The 15,763-nt window shown below is 35.9% G+C and overlaps 1 protein-coding gene across 1 annotated transcript in view; it reads right to left on the minus strand.

Moving 5' to 3' along the window:
• Window positions 1-9,055, minus strand: part of LOC113230876 — a 9,454-nt gene extending 399 nt beyond the window's left edge. Inside the window, exons 1-4 of the mRNA XM_026464979.1 lie at window positions 8,806-9,055; window positions 8,031-8,213; window positions 2,572-2,645; window positions 1,242-1,428 (exon numbers count right to left, since the gene is read on the minus strand). Coding sequence (XP_026320764.1) covers window positions 1,242-1,428; window positions 2,572-2,645; window positions 8,031-8,213; window positions 8,806-8,995 — 634 coding nt within the window. The 5' untranslated portion in view covers window positions 8,996-9,055. The remainder of the gene's footprint in view (window positions 1-1,241; window positions 1,429-2,571; window positions 2,646-8,030; window positions 8,214-8,805) is intronic.
• Between the last annotated feature and the right edge of the window lie 6,708 nt (window positions 9,056-15,763).

The raw sequence follows: 15,763 nt of genomic DNA on the forward strand, positions 1-15,763 counted from the left end.
AACACAATTTTAGGGTAATTATATAAATCACGTAGACATCCTGTTCTGAAGTATAATTAATAACACCAATGCATGCAGTGGTAAATAAACAAAGTTATATTATAACATTGTTCTCGAAAGTACAGATAAAATTTACTCGAGTATGTATGCAATAAAATTTTTAAATTTACGTTACTTTAAAAAATCCTAATTATTTACAAATATTTTGTTATTTTCCATATAGTACTGTCGTGTGCAATAACACGTATTAAATTGAAAGCATCAATTGAAACCACTAACAAATTTTTAAGTTTACTGTATGTTGCGATGTTTGATTACCAGGATATTTCATTATTTTTATGAAATTACTCCACTATTGCACTAGTTTGTTATAAGTTTTAATACAAATATCTAACTCTTACAAAAAATCCTTGGATCCGGCTGGATTTCGAATCCAGCTGGATCCTAAACTCTTAAAATGGAACCTAAATTCTTTATATAAATCTTTTACAAGATAACAACCTATAATCTGTATCAACATCTCATACACGCCTACATAGCTAGACACAACCATCTAAAACGGTTTAGTCCATAATCCAAGAATTAGCTCTATACGAGTTGGAAGTTTTACGTGTTTTTCGAAAAAGTTAACCACAACCACAGGCAAAATAGGCGCCTAGACGGCGAGTTTAGTTGCACCAGCCCGTCAAGTTATACTGTATCGTCATATAAGTAAATCAGCCTGAAAGTGGTTACACACGGCAACTTTTAGCAAACGTGCGATTGCATCGATGTAGTCGCGCACTTGCATCGCGTTTGCATCGCTGCTTAAAATCGCGCGTGTGTGTAAAGGTAGACGATTAGCGACTACATCGCTACTGCATCGCGTTTGCATCGCTGCTGAAAATCGCCGTGCTCTAACACTCTTAAGGCAAAAATAAACCTATTTTAATTATACCAAGTGACAGGACGAATAAGTATGCACCTGATGGTAAGCGACACGCCTGTCCTTTGCTGCTGCAGTGCCACTCAAAACTATAAATCGCAAAAATCTGAGCCACTGCACACGTTACTCTGAGACATAAGTTTACTAGTCCCATGTGCTTGTAATTTTACGAGTACTTTTACACATCAAGCCCGGAACGCAATAATGCTCGTAATGTGAGCATGTGGCTTGGCGGTAGAGTTAGGTAAGGTGGCAATATTGTCCTGGACGGACACTTTCATGAGCTCTACAGCTACTAATAATATGCTTAACTTACTCTTAAAGTCGCTCTGTACAGCATTGCAAGTTCCATCAAGGACGAAGCAGTTGTACCATTCTTTCAAAGTATCCAGATTTGCCACAATGGCATCGATGTCCAGATCATCATTGTTGGAGTCGTAATATTGCGTCGCTGTTGCCAACGTCACCAGAGAAATAAGGAGTAATAGCTTCATAGTGGACTTCTGGAAATTACATTAAAACATTTTAATGCATGATGAGCGTTTTAGGTTCAATTGTACACATGAAACTACTAAAAAATATTTAAAAGACAACACATTTTGTTTCTAATCTCTTCTAAACAAGAACTGAAATGTTGTATGAAATTGCCAATTTGACCAAGTACATTTGTTCTTTTTTAGGCTATTACACCTTTCTATGTCGTTCGCTCGTTATGTCAATGGATACAAAAATAACACAGACTGTGCTTACAAATTGTCGCAAGACTTCACGCTACGGACCCATAAAAAATTAATAGCGTAAAAACTCGCGAACAAATTAAATAATCGTGCGCAACAAAATGTTTACTGTATCGAACTAACCTGATGCAAAACACTACGCGAGGTCTCTACAAAGCAAAGTGACCTTAAATTATACTTGTATCCTCGCTATATGTGCTCTGTGTTATCTTTTTTTTAATGTTTATGTCTGTGAAGGTAATGGAGTGCTTTTACGTACTTTAACACTATCAACATTGTTATGCAGTTTGAGAAGTACAAAGTAATATTATTTGTTAACGTTTCTCAGACGAGAATGACCTATCGACTGCACAGATAAATATGTAATGTACTTGACAAGTAAACAAATAACCTCCGATATCTTTTTTAAACAATAATTAATTATGACGTAGATAACACTGGATTGTTGTGAGTCGACAACACACAGTTAACAGACGAGCTCTCTATCCCTCGATAACATATGGGTTCTCCCTTAGTAACGGTTTATTTCCATACTTTTTATTTTATGTGTGTTAAACTGCCCTTAATACTAATTTAAAAATTGATGATTACACAGATTGATGGTAGATGTCCATGAAGCTGGATAATTTTACCTAGAAATTAAATTTGCAAATTTATTCCAAACAGAGTAATCCCCTAGATTCTAGGACGTTCGTGATTATTCTTTAAACGATTATTGTTATTATTATTTTCATGATATCAAGTGACGGGACGAACAAAACGTGCGCCTGGTGTGTTAAGCGACATGTCTGTCTACAGCAACTGCCGAGCTTTAGATTTTTATAGAGGAAATTTTATTTCAGACTAAAATTTTTATGACTATGTCAACTATTATGTCTCTGAATACGACAATTAACAAACAATATAGACCCCACTTTTGGGTAATGCGCCGTGAGACCTAAGGCAACAGACGGACGGGGGCAAAGGTAATAAGGGTGGATATTCTCACTGCCGGTCTCATAGACTCACAAGACCAATCTACTGATGGCTAAAGGTGTCTGGTCACAGTGAGCGGATGCTAGCAGGAGATAAATTAAACTCGACTGCCGTTGAAAGACTAGTTTTATTAATAAATTTATGACTATATATACAAACTTACATTAACACCCACTCTTACAAAAAATGACTCTAAAATATAAGTGTCTCGTCGGTGTAAAGTGCCGTTGAAGCATTATCTTGCAACCTGGGTTTCGGTCGTTCGCCTTGCTGAATAGAGCCGCTGAAGCACTTTCCCTCGCCTGCTCAGTGTAATGTTCAAAGGTTGTTTAAACAGGTCTCTTTCTGGTCGTAGACGCAAGGTACATTTTTTTATATTTATTTGTAATAGTTTTTTAGTTTTGAAAGTCTCCTAAACAGACAACAAAATTATCATATAACTGGTTTCTTCATTCGCACCCTTGTTGTAATACGGCCACATCTGCAAAATGATTACTTTTCAGAAGAAGTTTAAAGATTCTACAAACGACACTAGTCGATAACATTTTTATGCAAAAATAGGTAGGTAGGTAGGGTAGGCAGTAAGTAGAGTTCATTTGGCTTTATTATACCCAAGAGTACGGTATCATGATCAGCTTTATAAAATTCCAATAAAGTGCCTCTCGTTTCCAACGCCTCCCCGCCACATTCACTAAACTACAACTCACTTATCATACTGCATTGTGTCTTCCAGATCACGGGAGTCACTTAGGAATCATTCTTCCCTGTCGGTTTTCAGTTCTGCGAGCTAACAAGTAGTGTTTCGATTTAAAGTGATAGTCCATAATTTGGATAGATCTACGTGTAGCAAAAACTTATATAGCAAGAACGGTCTCACACTCGGAATGTAAGACCATTTCACGAGTATGTATGATAGCATTAATGCGTGTTAATGAGGCGATTGTGTGTGTCAGGATCAGTCAGGCTGTGGTCTCTGTCTACCTTGACAAGAAAAGGACAAGAAGCGTAAGCACTTTCACAAATATTGGATGTTAAAACTGGTTACGTAACTTTTTATGTCTACTGAATTTTTAGTAATTCCGAAATTTGTATACCTGTGTAACTTTGCGTAAATAAATAATCTTGTAGTCAAAACAATAATGAGCTCTACTGGATGGCATAAGATTGATAATCTATAGTATTAAGTATGTTCATTATTTTTTATTTCTTTTCTGTTGTTGATTTAGTAGCGTTTGCTGTGTGTGTAGCGACTTGGATTTTAATCTATTATGTTGCAAATGTTGAATGACTAAATAAATAGGGTAGGTATTTAACAATTAAATTTCATAAATCGAACAACAAATTATTTACACGTTTGTTTTAAATAGGCTGTTGTGGTTGGTCGTGTTGCCTACCATTAGACATACGAATTGCTCGTCCCACTTTAAATATCTTAACAAAGACATAAATTGATGCTCCAAATGAACTGATGCAAAGAGAATTGAAAGTTATCCAATATAACGTTTTAGTTGTCATGCAAGCTGCGTATTACTAGACGCGTAGCGTAGACAGCGCATTCCCCTACCACTGGCACAAGCCATTAACACAATTATAAGTTGAGACGTATAAGAAACTTCAATTTATGTACTCATATGATCAATATCGTGATGTTTTTACTATAGTCTGTTTCAATTCATTGCACAGGAATAGTAAACAAACCTGTTTGTTTAAAATTCCCAAACAATCAGTCAATAAATGGAATAAGTATGGATATGTCTACTCTGATCGCGTGATCGGTTGGTAGTGGAAACTGTTTATCTTCAATTAGATATCTGTTTCATTTATTATGTATGTTTGTCGCATTCGATCGCGTGATCTGAGTTGACTAAGACACACTTGGCATTTTCTTCCACTCTGATCATGCAAATGTTCTATTTTCGCAAAATGATGGTTCCTGTTTTAAATAATCTTATGCTACTTAAACTATCAAAGTTAAAATAGGTATGAATGATTGAACTCACATGCTACTATTACGGTACTATCCACACACATATTCATATTGTTAGCGCATCTCAGGATAATTCTGTTATTTGCGTTTTCTACACAACATGAAAAACGTTTGTGTTTTATATATATATGTATTCTTCTTCGGCTATCCAACTTTTCAGACGTCCGGGAATCGCATTAAGCCGATCAGAAAAAACTTTATGTCCATAAAATAACAGCTATAAAACTAAACAATAAAGTTAAATACTAATTTAGTTAAACCTCTTCTGAAAAGTAATCATTTTGCAGATGTGCCTTATTACAACAGGGGTGCGAATGAAGAAACCAATTGTATGATAAATTGTGTGGTATGTTAAGGAGACTTCCAAAATAGAAAACTGTTAACCTTGCGTCTACGATCAGAAAGAAACCATTTTAAACAACCTTTGAGCATTCCACTTCGTAGGCTAACGACCCAAACATAGACTGCAAGAAAGTGCTTCAGCAGCACTACTCAGCAAGACGAACGACCGAAAACCAGGCTGCAAGATAATGCTTCAACATAGAGCGGTTAGCGGTTAGAACGTTTAGCAGCGATGGAAACGCGATGTAGTAGCTAATCGTCTACCTTAACACACACGCGCTACTTTGAACAGCGATGCAACGCAATGCAAACGCGCGACTGCAATCGCGCGTTCGCGAACGCGCTTGTGAAAGTCGCCGTGTGTAACCATTCTTACATGTTAGAAACATTTTTTGTAATAGTGTGTGTATTATCTCCTGCTAGCATCCTCTCACTGTGGCCAAGACACCTTTAGCCATCATTAGATCGGTCTCGTGAGTCTGTAAGACCGGCAGTGAGAATATCCATCCCAGTACACCCTTATTTCCTTCCCCCGTCCGTTTGATGCCTTAGGTCTCACGGCGCAGATCTCCTGTACTTATTTATATATTTATCTAGCACACTTATATGACCAGGGCTAGGGCCTGTCTATTACCCGAAGTACCCTAACTTAGGGTGATAAACATATAAGGACTCTACGGTTCTTCTTGCCGTACCTTATTAAGTTCATTCCTGTACAGTTTGTCGACGACCACGGACATATAGACATGCACTAATCGGTACACTGCACAAAACCATAAACGCAACAACATTCAGACTATAATATCTTCTTATTGACACTTCAACTTGCTAACTCATTCGTTTGCTAATATTGACTTAGCTAGATTATAATACTTTTAGTAAACGTTATCAATATTCCATGTTTGCTCCTCTATGTTTAGATATAACCAATTTACCTACTTTGATATCCTATGTATCGTAAAATCAATTTACCTTACCGCGAAACGGACTTTTGTAATAAAATTGTACATGGCATAATGAACTTATGCGAATTGTGTAATGTGCTTACTAGATACGATTGCAGCAGACAATACCGGCTTTACCTATGGTGCAGAGTGTGCAGCGCATACCAGCGCAGGTTCCTGCGGCATAAGCAAAGTAAACGGGCTATGCTTCCCAAAATCATTTCGTCGGTGTTTTGTAGAAAGGGCAAAAGCGCCATTTAGAAAAATTTTGAGGAGAGCACGAGCAGGTGTAATTAGTTTTAAAAGCACCAAACATAAAAATCATAGGCGCACGATACCGTGCGTATATGCTCCCAAGCCACTCAAGTATTGTTTCAACTAAGGGTGTAAGAAAACTTAAGAGCAACTAGACACAGAGAGTTACTTTGATGCATAAATAAAGACAGGCGCTTTGTTTTTTTTCTGTTATGAATTGAGTTTGCCCCACATTTTATTTTATTGTGGATCAAAAAATTGCCCAAAAGGTAAGTAGGGTTAGGGTGAATAATTTCAGCACTAAACAAGTCCGATGTCTACATCATATCATTATTATACAGTCGGCTACAAATTAGTTGGGTTGCAATTGCCACAAGCGCAAGATCGAAATGTATTGCGATATTTACAAGTAGCACAAATAGCAAGGTAGCAAATCAGTAGCTAGCAGTATTATAGAAAATGCCACACGGTAATTGTTTCGATGTCAATCAATTGACGAATTTTGCTTACATGCTGTCCGGGAGTCAGCATGTTTTTCTGACGTATTAAAAGAATCATAACAACGATACAAAATCTTACGACGTGTTTACATCTTGTCGACTGCCATCTTCCACAGACTACTTCCTCTCGTCGTAGAAGGCGCAGTCGACGCGCTGCTTGCACTTAGTTGACTGCCGCCGCCTCTTCGTCAAGCTATTCAACTTGACGAAGGCGGAGCAGTCGACGCACTGTTTACACTGACACGTCTACAGCCTTTGCCGAAATCGCGTTACCGTATTTCAAGTAGTGGTTTGAAATAGCGGCAGTAGAGCTCCTTGTGAAAGAGTTCGTCCAGGGAAATACTGCCACTTTACCTAATCCTGCCGTCAAGCAATTATGTGAGTATTACCGCGTTTCCATTTTGAAAGGTAAGCTGGCTGGTGAAATTACAGGTGCATTTAAATTGTTAGCTTAGCTATTGCATGTATTCAGGTCCAAACAAGTGCCGCCTCAATTTTGAATAATAAAAACAAATATTTTTCTAGACATCCTATGGTCATATGGAGGTAGAATAAATGGCGCTAAAGAATGAGATAATTTCATTATAATATTGTGTACCTACTGGGCGTTTACGTCATTATAGTAAAAATATTGTTTGGGTCATCAATCACGTCACACAAATGTATAACATTTTCATGTACACGAGGCGTTAGGAGGATATAAGAATTATAGAGCAGGATAAACGTAGTTTATAACATGGGTATGTAGCTGTATTCAACTATATTCAAGAACCAATAGACACTGTTTCTTCTATGTGCACAAAGTATAATTAATTAAACAAAACTATGTTTTATAGGTTTTTTTATTATTTATAACACTTTTGAGTACAAAATTAATGTACTGTGAATCTGAGATAATCAAAACATAAGATGTTCAGTTTCCTTGAATTTATGTTTACAATACAAACTATTAAAAGGACAATTTTTACTGTAATGTTTATCCATTAATATTGAGCATTGTTTAACCAAAACCGTATCAGCTAAACTTACACAAAACTGCCATCAAGGCTTTGTAATGCAAACTTCAGTTCAAAATTCATTTTTTCATACTAGAAAATACTTAAGGAAAAATACCTCAAAAATTAATGACGTCATACGTCAGAAATATCACAGCTGATTTAGAAATTTAAACATAATATCGATTTTTTTTCTCCAAAATAACACCCTATTATTATTAGAAACAAGCACGTATCTTTCAGATACTTTGTAGCTACTTGAATTAAAGCGTTTCTGATAGATTACCGTAGATATTATCGAGATATATCATAAATATGCAAGAAATGTATTTTAAGGGCGTTATATTATTCAATATATCTTTGGTTTAATCAGAGCCTCGAAGGAATTCTTCGAAGGCCTCCTTGTACTGTCCTTCAGGATCCTCTTTGTCTATGAGTTGCGTCCAAACTTCGGGAAGCTTCTCCTGGAAGGCACGGACTACTACGCGCACCAGCTGACGCTGTTTTGGAGTGCATTTGCCGCAATTGGTTCGGAGAGCTTCCGGGATTACCCCTGGAAATAGATATTGAAAGTTTAACTTGTTAAAATGAAAATACGATTTTATATATTTTTATTGTCGAACGAAAGGCTCCACAAAATTAAAATCACACAAATTATTTTGAGCTACCATTAAAGTCTAGATACAGAAATCACGATATTCATATTTGCGTAATTGAAATGGTTCTATGGAGACAAAAACAATAACAAAGTATAATTATTTATAAGTGATCTCAATTTTATAAGACATAAAAAAAATCTTTTGCGTTGTACGCAGTTATACATTTTAACAAAACCAGTTTATCTAAACAAATATACAGATCGTCGTACCTCGGTATAAATGTAAAAATGAAACTATTGAAATTTTATAAGACATTTAACCAAATGCCTATCCATAGACCATAATTCGGGGTCTTTAAAAATAAAAACCTACCAAGGCTACCTACATATTGTTGAAATATAATTCAGTAGAACAACTGGGACAAAATGTCCCAGTAGTTCTATAATAGGACTAATCAATAGATTAGTGGAAACGAAGGATTAATACAACGAATGGGCACATATATAATCTACATCATACCATTCATAGCAATAGAGACGCACTTACTTTTGAAGTCGCTACCCTCAGTCGTGCAAGGGCCTTTGTTAAGGAAGCATTTGCCATAACTCTTAAGTAGACGTGTGTTCTCTACTAAGTCTTGGGCGTTGAAGTTGTCGTACTTAGGGTTGTAAGTGGCGGCATCGGGGCGGGCGATCACAGCAGCTACCAGCGCACATAAAATAAAGAAAGTCCTCATGATGGTCTGGAAGGAGGACAATCAATACATGAAATCAATCAAACAAATAATGTACACACTATAATAATAACGCACACACTCATAGCCCCGCACTAGGGAAACCCTGTATCGCGGGTGCCATGGACACACACATATACAACCAAAAATTACAGTCAAACTCACGAGATAAATAGATGTAGGCTTTAGAAATATTTCCCCCGGACCGCGAATCGAACCCGAAACCTGCGTGGCAATTCAGGGTGGTAGTTCAGCGTGGTAACCGCTTTATAGTACGTAATTTATTTCGGACGTTTCTAGTATTAATAACAATTTGGTAAAAAGCTGGTAATTTCTTTATTTATTTGTTACTATAAGAACTGACGTAAAGACAGCTACGTGGTAAATATAATGTAATATCTATCAATGGGTACAGATGAACTGCATAGGGCACCGTTTTGAGTAAAAAATATCACAGAATATTTATGGCTATATAAAGTAAGACATATAACATCGAACGCACGGTTATTTTATAAAATAATTGTCCAATGAAAATCACTAAATATGCGTATACCCTAAATATGCAAAAATGTTAAAAACTATAGTCAACAAAAATTACCTAGGGGACCTTTAATTTAGGTTAATATGGTGTGCGTATGAATACCCAATTTTCAATTTTACACAACAATTGGTAAGTACTTACAACTTATCTGTCTTCCAGCGTATCAATTACTGACAAAATTCGGTTCCGCGATTCTTATATATCTCACCTTACAGGAGGAAAAAATGTACGAGACTTTAACATACTATATTTACGACTCATATGGACATGTAAACACAAGCAAAGCTGACGTGATGGATCTAATACAAACAGGTATGAAGTCTACAAATATAAATTTTCCACTTCTGAACATGACAGTCACTTGAAATCGAATGTGTTTATACGTTCAATTCAATAGCCTGTCTTTTTAATCCAACAGTTTTGTAACGTCATTGACGAACGTGTGTAGACGTGATTGTTTATATAGGAAGCGGAAAACCGGTGAATCTACAATAGCTTGGCCAAAGATGTGTGTGACTGATAGATAATGTTTTCTGTGTGTATAAATGTGTCAACAAAAAGTAGTCACACAAAAGTATTATAATCAGTTAGTTCAACTATACACCGCCATAAAATGGTTCATGGGCTCATTTATAGATTTGTCAATTGAGGAATAGCCGAGTAATTCCGCTCGGAAATTGTACACTTGAGTCGACACAACTAAAAAGGCTTTGGTTCATTCCGCATAGTAGTGAAGTGTTGAATCAATCATTTTGGAAGAAATATGTAGTAAAATTGAGGATAAACACTGATTAGTATACGATATGAAAACACGATTCCTAAAAATAGTCACTTTAGAAAAACAACACAAACTTACCTCGAAATTTTACAAGACAACAACAATACGCTGTATTCAATACGTACTTTACATATACCAATGATTTTTTTTTTATATCAATTGAACCAAATAGTACACGTATAATGTACGATATATATTTTTCAAATGGCTTTAATTTCGTTGGCTACTTTCCTAAATAGTATCAAACTATGTATATTTCTATGGAGTCCGCTCGTTAAACTGTCCTCCGCATAACAAACATAATATTATCCCGGCCATGGACAGTACTTACATAGTACAGCACACAAGAATGTCACTATTTTTCTTGTCGCGGATATTGCTTAAATGGATTCGATAAAACGTTGTTGATACTTCTCTTTGGAGAAGCAGTAGGCTCAACTCGCATCAACTACAGCAGTAGCATCAACTACACAGAAAACAAAGTAAAGTAAAGCCTATAGTAGGTTTTATGAGATTTATATAGCGAAACGAAGTACTCCGTACTATCATGTTCTGATATTTAAGTTTACGGTAAACGCCATTACTGTCCATGAACGGGATGTTATGCATAATGAAGAACTTTGACCACAAAATTTCCACAAACAATGATCCTTGCCACAATTTCTATAATACCTATATTGTAAATTAGGTACTGTTCAAGAATAGTACTTATAATATGCATTACATAAATTTATAGCTATGTGTCTGAGTGGACAGCAGGCGCGAATTTGAAATCAAACTTATGTAACAACCATAGATACAGAAAACAGCATTATATAAAAATGGCGTGTATTTAAAAGATCATTTAAATTTGCAAAAAGCAGCAGTCATAAAATCTAAATCTAGAAAATAAAAAACTTTTTAATGATTGATCCTCTGTCTGTGAGACATAAAATAAATTAAATCAATGGATATTTTAATGTGATTTCAGTTAGGCAAAAGATGTTTGATTTGTATAAATTAACTTTGTTAGTTATATGTTAGGCCTCAAAACTAAGACATGTGAATTAAAAATAAAATTTACATGCTTATTTTTATAACTAAGTAAATGTCGATTATATTTGTATACTAATATTATATTAATTATAAAATAATATTGCATGAAAACATGTTCGGAAACGCAAGCAAATTGGCTTCTGGCACTCGCCGGCCACTGTCACAGCACACTCGCTTCCCTCGCTCGCCTCGTGGTGCTTTTTCATATAGTAACGTAACCTACTGAATGGAGGGTGCAACCAGGCAACCAAGATTTGTAGGAGATCAGTATCAAAAGATATACTGGTTATAAATGCCATCAATCGTTAAAAGAAAAGACCAATAAGAAAGAAAGAGGATCAAATATTATTTATGAATAGGTACCTAATATTAATTTAGTATGCTTAAACATAATAACAGCATTACCTTGAATGCAGTTAATTCATAATTCATCCGTATAAATAGAACAATTCATATATATCAAACATAAAATAAATATCGTGTATTTAAAAAAAAGTGCACACTTACAATAGATCAATTATATGTTTAAGGATCAAATAATATTATCCCCATAGAAATGTCATCTATAAATCTACTCTAACGATTGGAATGAGGACAACATAAAAATACAAAATATAAAAATTACGCGGTACGCAGAAATATTGCCAAACAAATCTTTCCTCGCTCAACCACAAATACCTAACTTTAAACTCGGTAAAATAGTTATTTTAATAATTAATTGGTTGAGCATATCTTTTTGATGGGTCGTAAGCGACAATAAATAAAAGATTTTATTTTGCGTAAAAGTTTGTAAACAGGTTAGTGTAGCGATTTTTAGCAGCGATACAAACGCGCGATTGCGTCGATACAGTCGCATATAATGTTGAATCATTATATCCGAAAAATCTGTATAGGTTTATGCCATGTTTATGCACATTCGTAAATTTAAAAGTGAAATGAATAAATACATTAAGTTACTCAATTAATTTGAAACGTGCATCGCGTTTGCATCGCTCTTAAATACAGATAATGACAATGGTAATATATTCATATACAGCCTGACTTTACCCACTGATTTAAGGCCTACGGACCTAGGGATCTGATCCCCCACTCCATCCGATATCCGTCCGAAACAGCATTTTACGTAGCAGTAGAGCTCCTTGTCAAAGAGTTCGTCCAGGTTAGTACTACTGCCAGTAGTTAATAGTACTGCCACCTTACCTATTTCTAGCTCCAATCAGTACTGTCAGCATTATTGGGTTCCGGTTTCAAAGGGTAAGAGTGCTGGTGAAATTACAGGCACAAGGGACTTGTCAACTTATGTCTCAAGGTGACAGGCGCAGTGGTAGTGCCCCTCAAATCTTTGCAATTTAAAGCTCTGAGTGGCACTTTAACTCTTATGGAGAGGCGTGTAGCTTACCATCAGGCGCACGACTTGTTCGTCTCGTCACTAGATATTAATAAAAAAAATTGCGATTATGATAATATTTATAAAATCTACTTGCAATGGTAGTTGAGCCTCAGTGAAATGTCAGTGTGGCATATTCATACATTCAATTACTAACGATCGATGTTGCCTTACTAAAACTGCCTAGGAAATTACTATGCATATCTTAATTTTTATCACGTTTAAACAGCCATTTAGTCTTCAAATTAAGTACATATAATATTAATACACTACGCCATCGACACGATAGTAGCTCCTTGTAAAAGAGTTCGTCCTGGGAAGTACTGCCACCTTCCCTATTTCTGCCGCCAAGCAGTAGTGTGAGCATTACTGCATTCCGGTTCCGAAGAGTAAGGGTGCTTGTGAAATTACAGGCACATGGGACTTGTCAACTTGTCTCAGGGTGTCGCGCGCATTGGCAGTGCCCCTCAGATCTTTGCGATTTAAAGTGGTACTGCTACTGTTATGGACAGGCGTATCGCTTACCATTAGGCGCACGACTTGTTCGTCCGTTCACTTGATAATATAAAAAAATACTTGTCATAGAAGAGCAGAATACCAAAAAATTGCAAATTCAACGGCAGTTGAATAGTATCGATGGCTAGCCACTGGCAAGCTAAACTTTAAGCTAAAACTGTAAACTTTTAGCAGAATACCAAACGTACAACATCCTACCATTGATACTCTATTATCGACACACATATGAAAAGATGTAAAAATAGCAGACTCGGGGCCCCGTACCCAGTCCTTGTATGACACTCAATTATCCATCTGTCATCTTGTCTCCAAACCAGGTGCTCAGCTCCACTCATGTTCTGTGATGCTATTTCCCACGTCTTTTACCTTCGTTCAACTTCTGGACATTGAGAACACGGTCTATAAGCTTGATACCGAGCCTGACTCGCTCCTTGGCTCTCTGTGTAACTCTCACACTACATTATGTATTATAATTTTAATATTTAATATGAACTACAATATACTCTTTCTAGCGACTCGCCGCAATCGTTAGAAGAATTTTTGTACTTATTATATATAGTATTTTTAACAGTTTAGTTTTATATTGAAATTCTAAATCTAAATGTACTTGTTTTTGATGCCTTTTTCTTTCTTTTCATTTGATTATTGTTTCTGTTTTTCTGTTGTAACAATAGTGTTGAATAAATAAACTGTAAGTAAGTCGTTTCCTTTGATCTTGTTCACTGCTCAACAGCACCCACCTGAACCCCATTGATACAGTCCGCTACAAAATACTAGCATTTAAAAACTGGAATAAACGCGATTAAACAATTTTATAGCATATCTATGCTACATTTAATGGAATGTGGCCATTACGTGACGAAGGACTAAGGAACAATTAACATTGTTGCCGCTGAAGAAAGTATGCACTCTTACATACGATAGACTCCAAACAAACGACAGTGTGTATTTGTCATAATGTTAATTAAGCATTAAACTAGAATTCAAGGGCTAAAACTCTATACTCATATGTGAGGTCTTGTCTTTCACTACGAAGCGACACGATGGAGTAAAATAATCCACAGGGATTGACATCAAAATACCGATATCGACACCTAAGCGTTACAGGCCTTATTTAAAATAAGATTAAAAAAAAATATAAAGGTATTTTCACTGAACTAAACAAACATTTTTAGGTATAAAGCTTAACAACATGGTGAGTACCTTACGCGCCCATTGTAGCCCAGGGCGCACCAGACGTACAAAAAAGTGCCGAAAGGCTTCTTTCATGCACTCCACGTTTGCATTCTGCATTATATATTCTGCACTTACAGAAACCTGTAAGTGGTTAGTTATTATCTTATATTAGACATAACTGGTTGATGACTTTACCATCACGGTCAGCCGTGTCCACGGAACTTATAAAGGGTACGAAACGTGTGTTTGAAAAATAAAATAAACGATTTATTTAGTTAGTTGTGTAGTTTGGTTCACCATGTTTCGAAAACTCTTTAAAACAATTTCTCAAAAGCCATTTGATTGATTTTTTAAAACCTTTTTTTATTATTTATCCAACCGATCCGAAACATCAGAAAAAACGGTAAAAAGTTATACCATGGTAAGACACCGGTAAGTGGTTAGTTATTGTCTTATATTATAACCTGTAAGTGGTAAGTCTTCAATTCTGTATAAAAATAATTTATCCACTATGTATGGTACGGTATGGTGTAATGGGCTGGTGTCCACAACTCGACATCCAGGCGCCTTTTACTCAGGTTCCTATGTATTACATTTATTCAAGCGGTAATTAACCGTCTGTGTTCAAAAAATATATTTATTTACATATTTCGAAGTTGCTAGTAATAATTATTCACCTAATTAACGGATGTTTGGTAAAGACCGAAATTAGAAAAAAATAATATTCCGCGACTTTGAATTCGAGAAATATACGATTACGTTACGAGTATAAAAGAGCACAAAAAGCTTATTTGCATTATTTTTAGCGTTCCGTACCAAAGTTGAAAAATAAAACACCTACGTCACCACTTTGGTGGCTATATATAGAAACGTGTCACATAGGTGACAGACGATTGACATAAATGATATAAATTTAAAAGCACACTTCACCTTTGTCATCGTCAAACAATTATACGTCTCTCTTCTGTGCATGATCTCCGTATTGAGAGGCTCCGCCTAGACCGGCGGCGCGCGGCGTCGTTGGGCCGCGCGCGATTACTTTATTCTAGTCAAGTCTAGTGTTCGTTTGAAGTAACGACAACTTTCGAGTCACAGCCGCGTCAATTAGTATGATAATCGCACATGAAACCAATTACAGACATAACTCAACAAAAATGAAATTGAGAAAACAAGATTTAAAAAAAAAAGAAATAAAAAGATTTAAAAATAAAAAAAAATAGTGACGAATAACGTTTGTAACAACCATAACTTTAACACGTCAATAGTTCTATTGCGCCACCGCTAAATGGAATTATACTACAAATTTTCTAGGATGATCCCTGTGACACTTCACAAAAT

The sequence above is a fragment of the Hyposmocoma kahamanoa genome, unplaced genomic scaffold (assembly GCF_003589595.1).
Source record: "Hyposmocoma kahamanoa isolate Upper Pololo Valley unplaced genomic scaffold, ASM358959v1 64, whole genome shotgun sequence".
NCBI classification, from domain to species: domain Eukaryota; kingdom Metazoa; phylum Arthropoda; class Insecta; order Lepidoptera; family Cosmopterigidae; genus Hyposmocoma; species Hyposmocoma kahamanoa.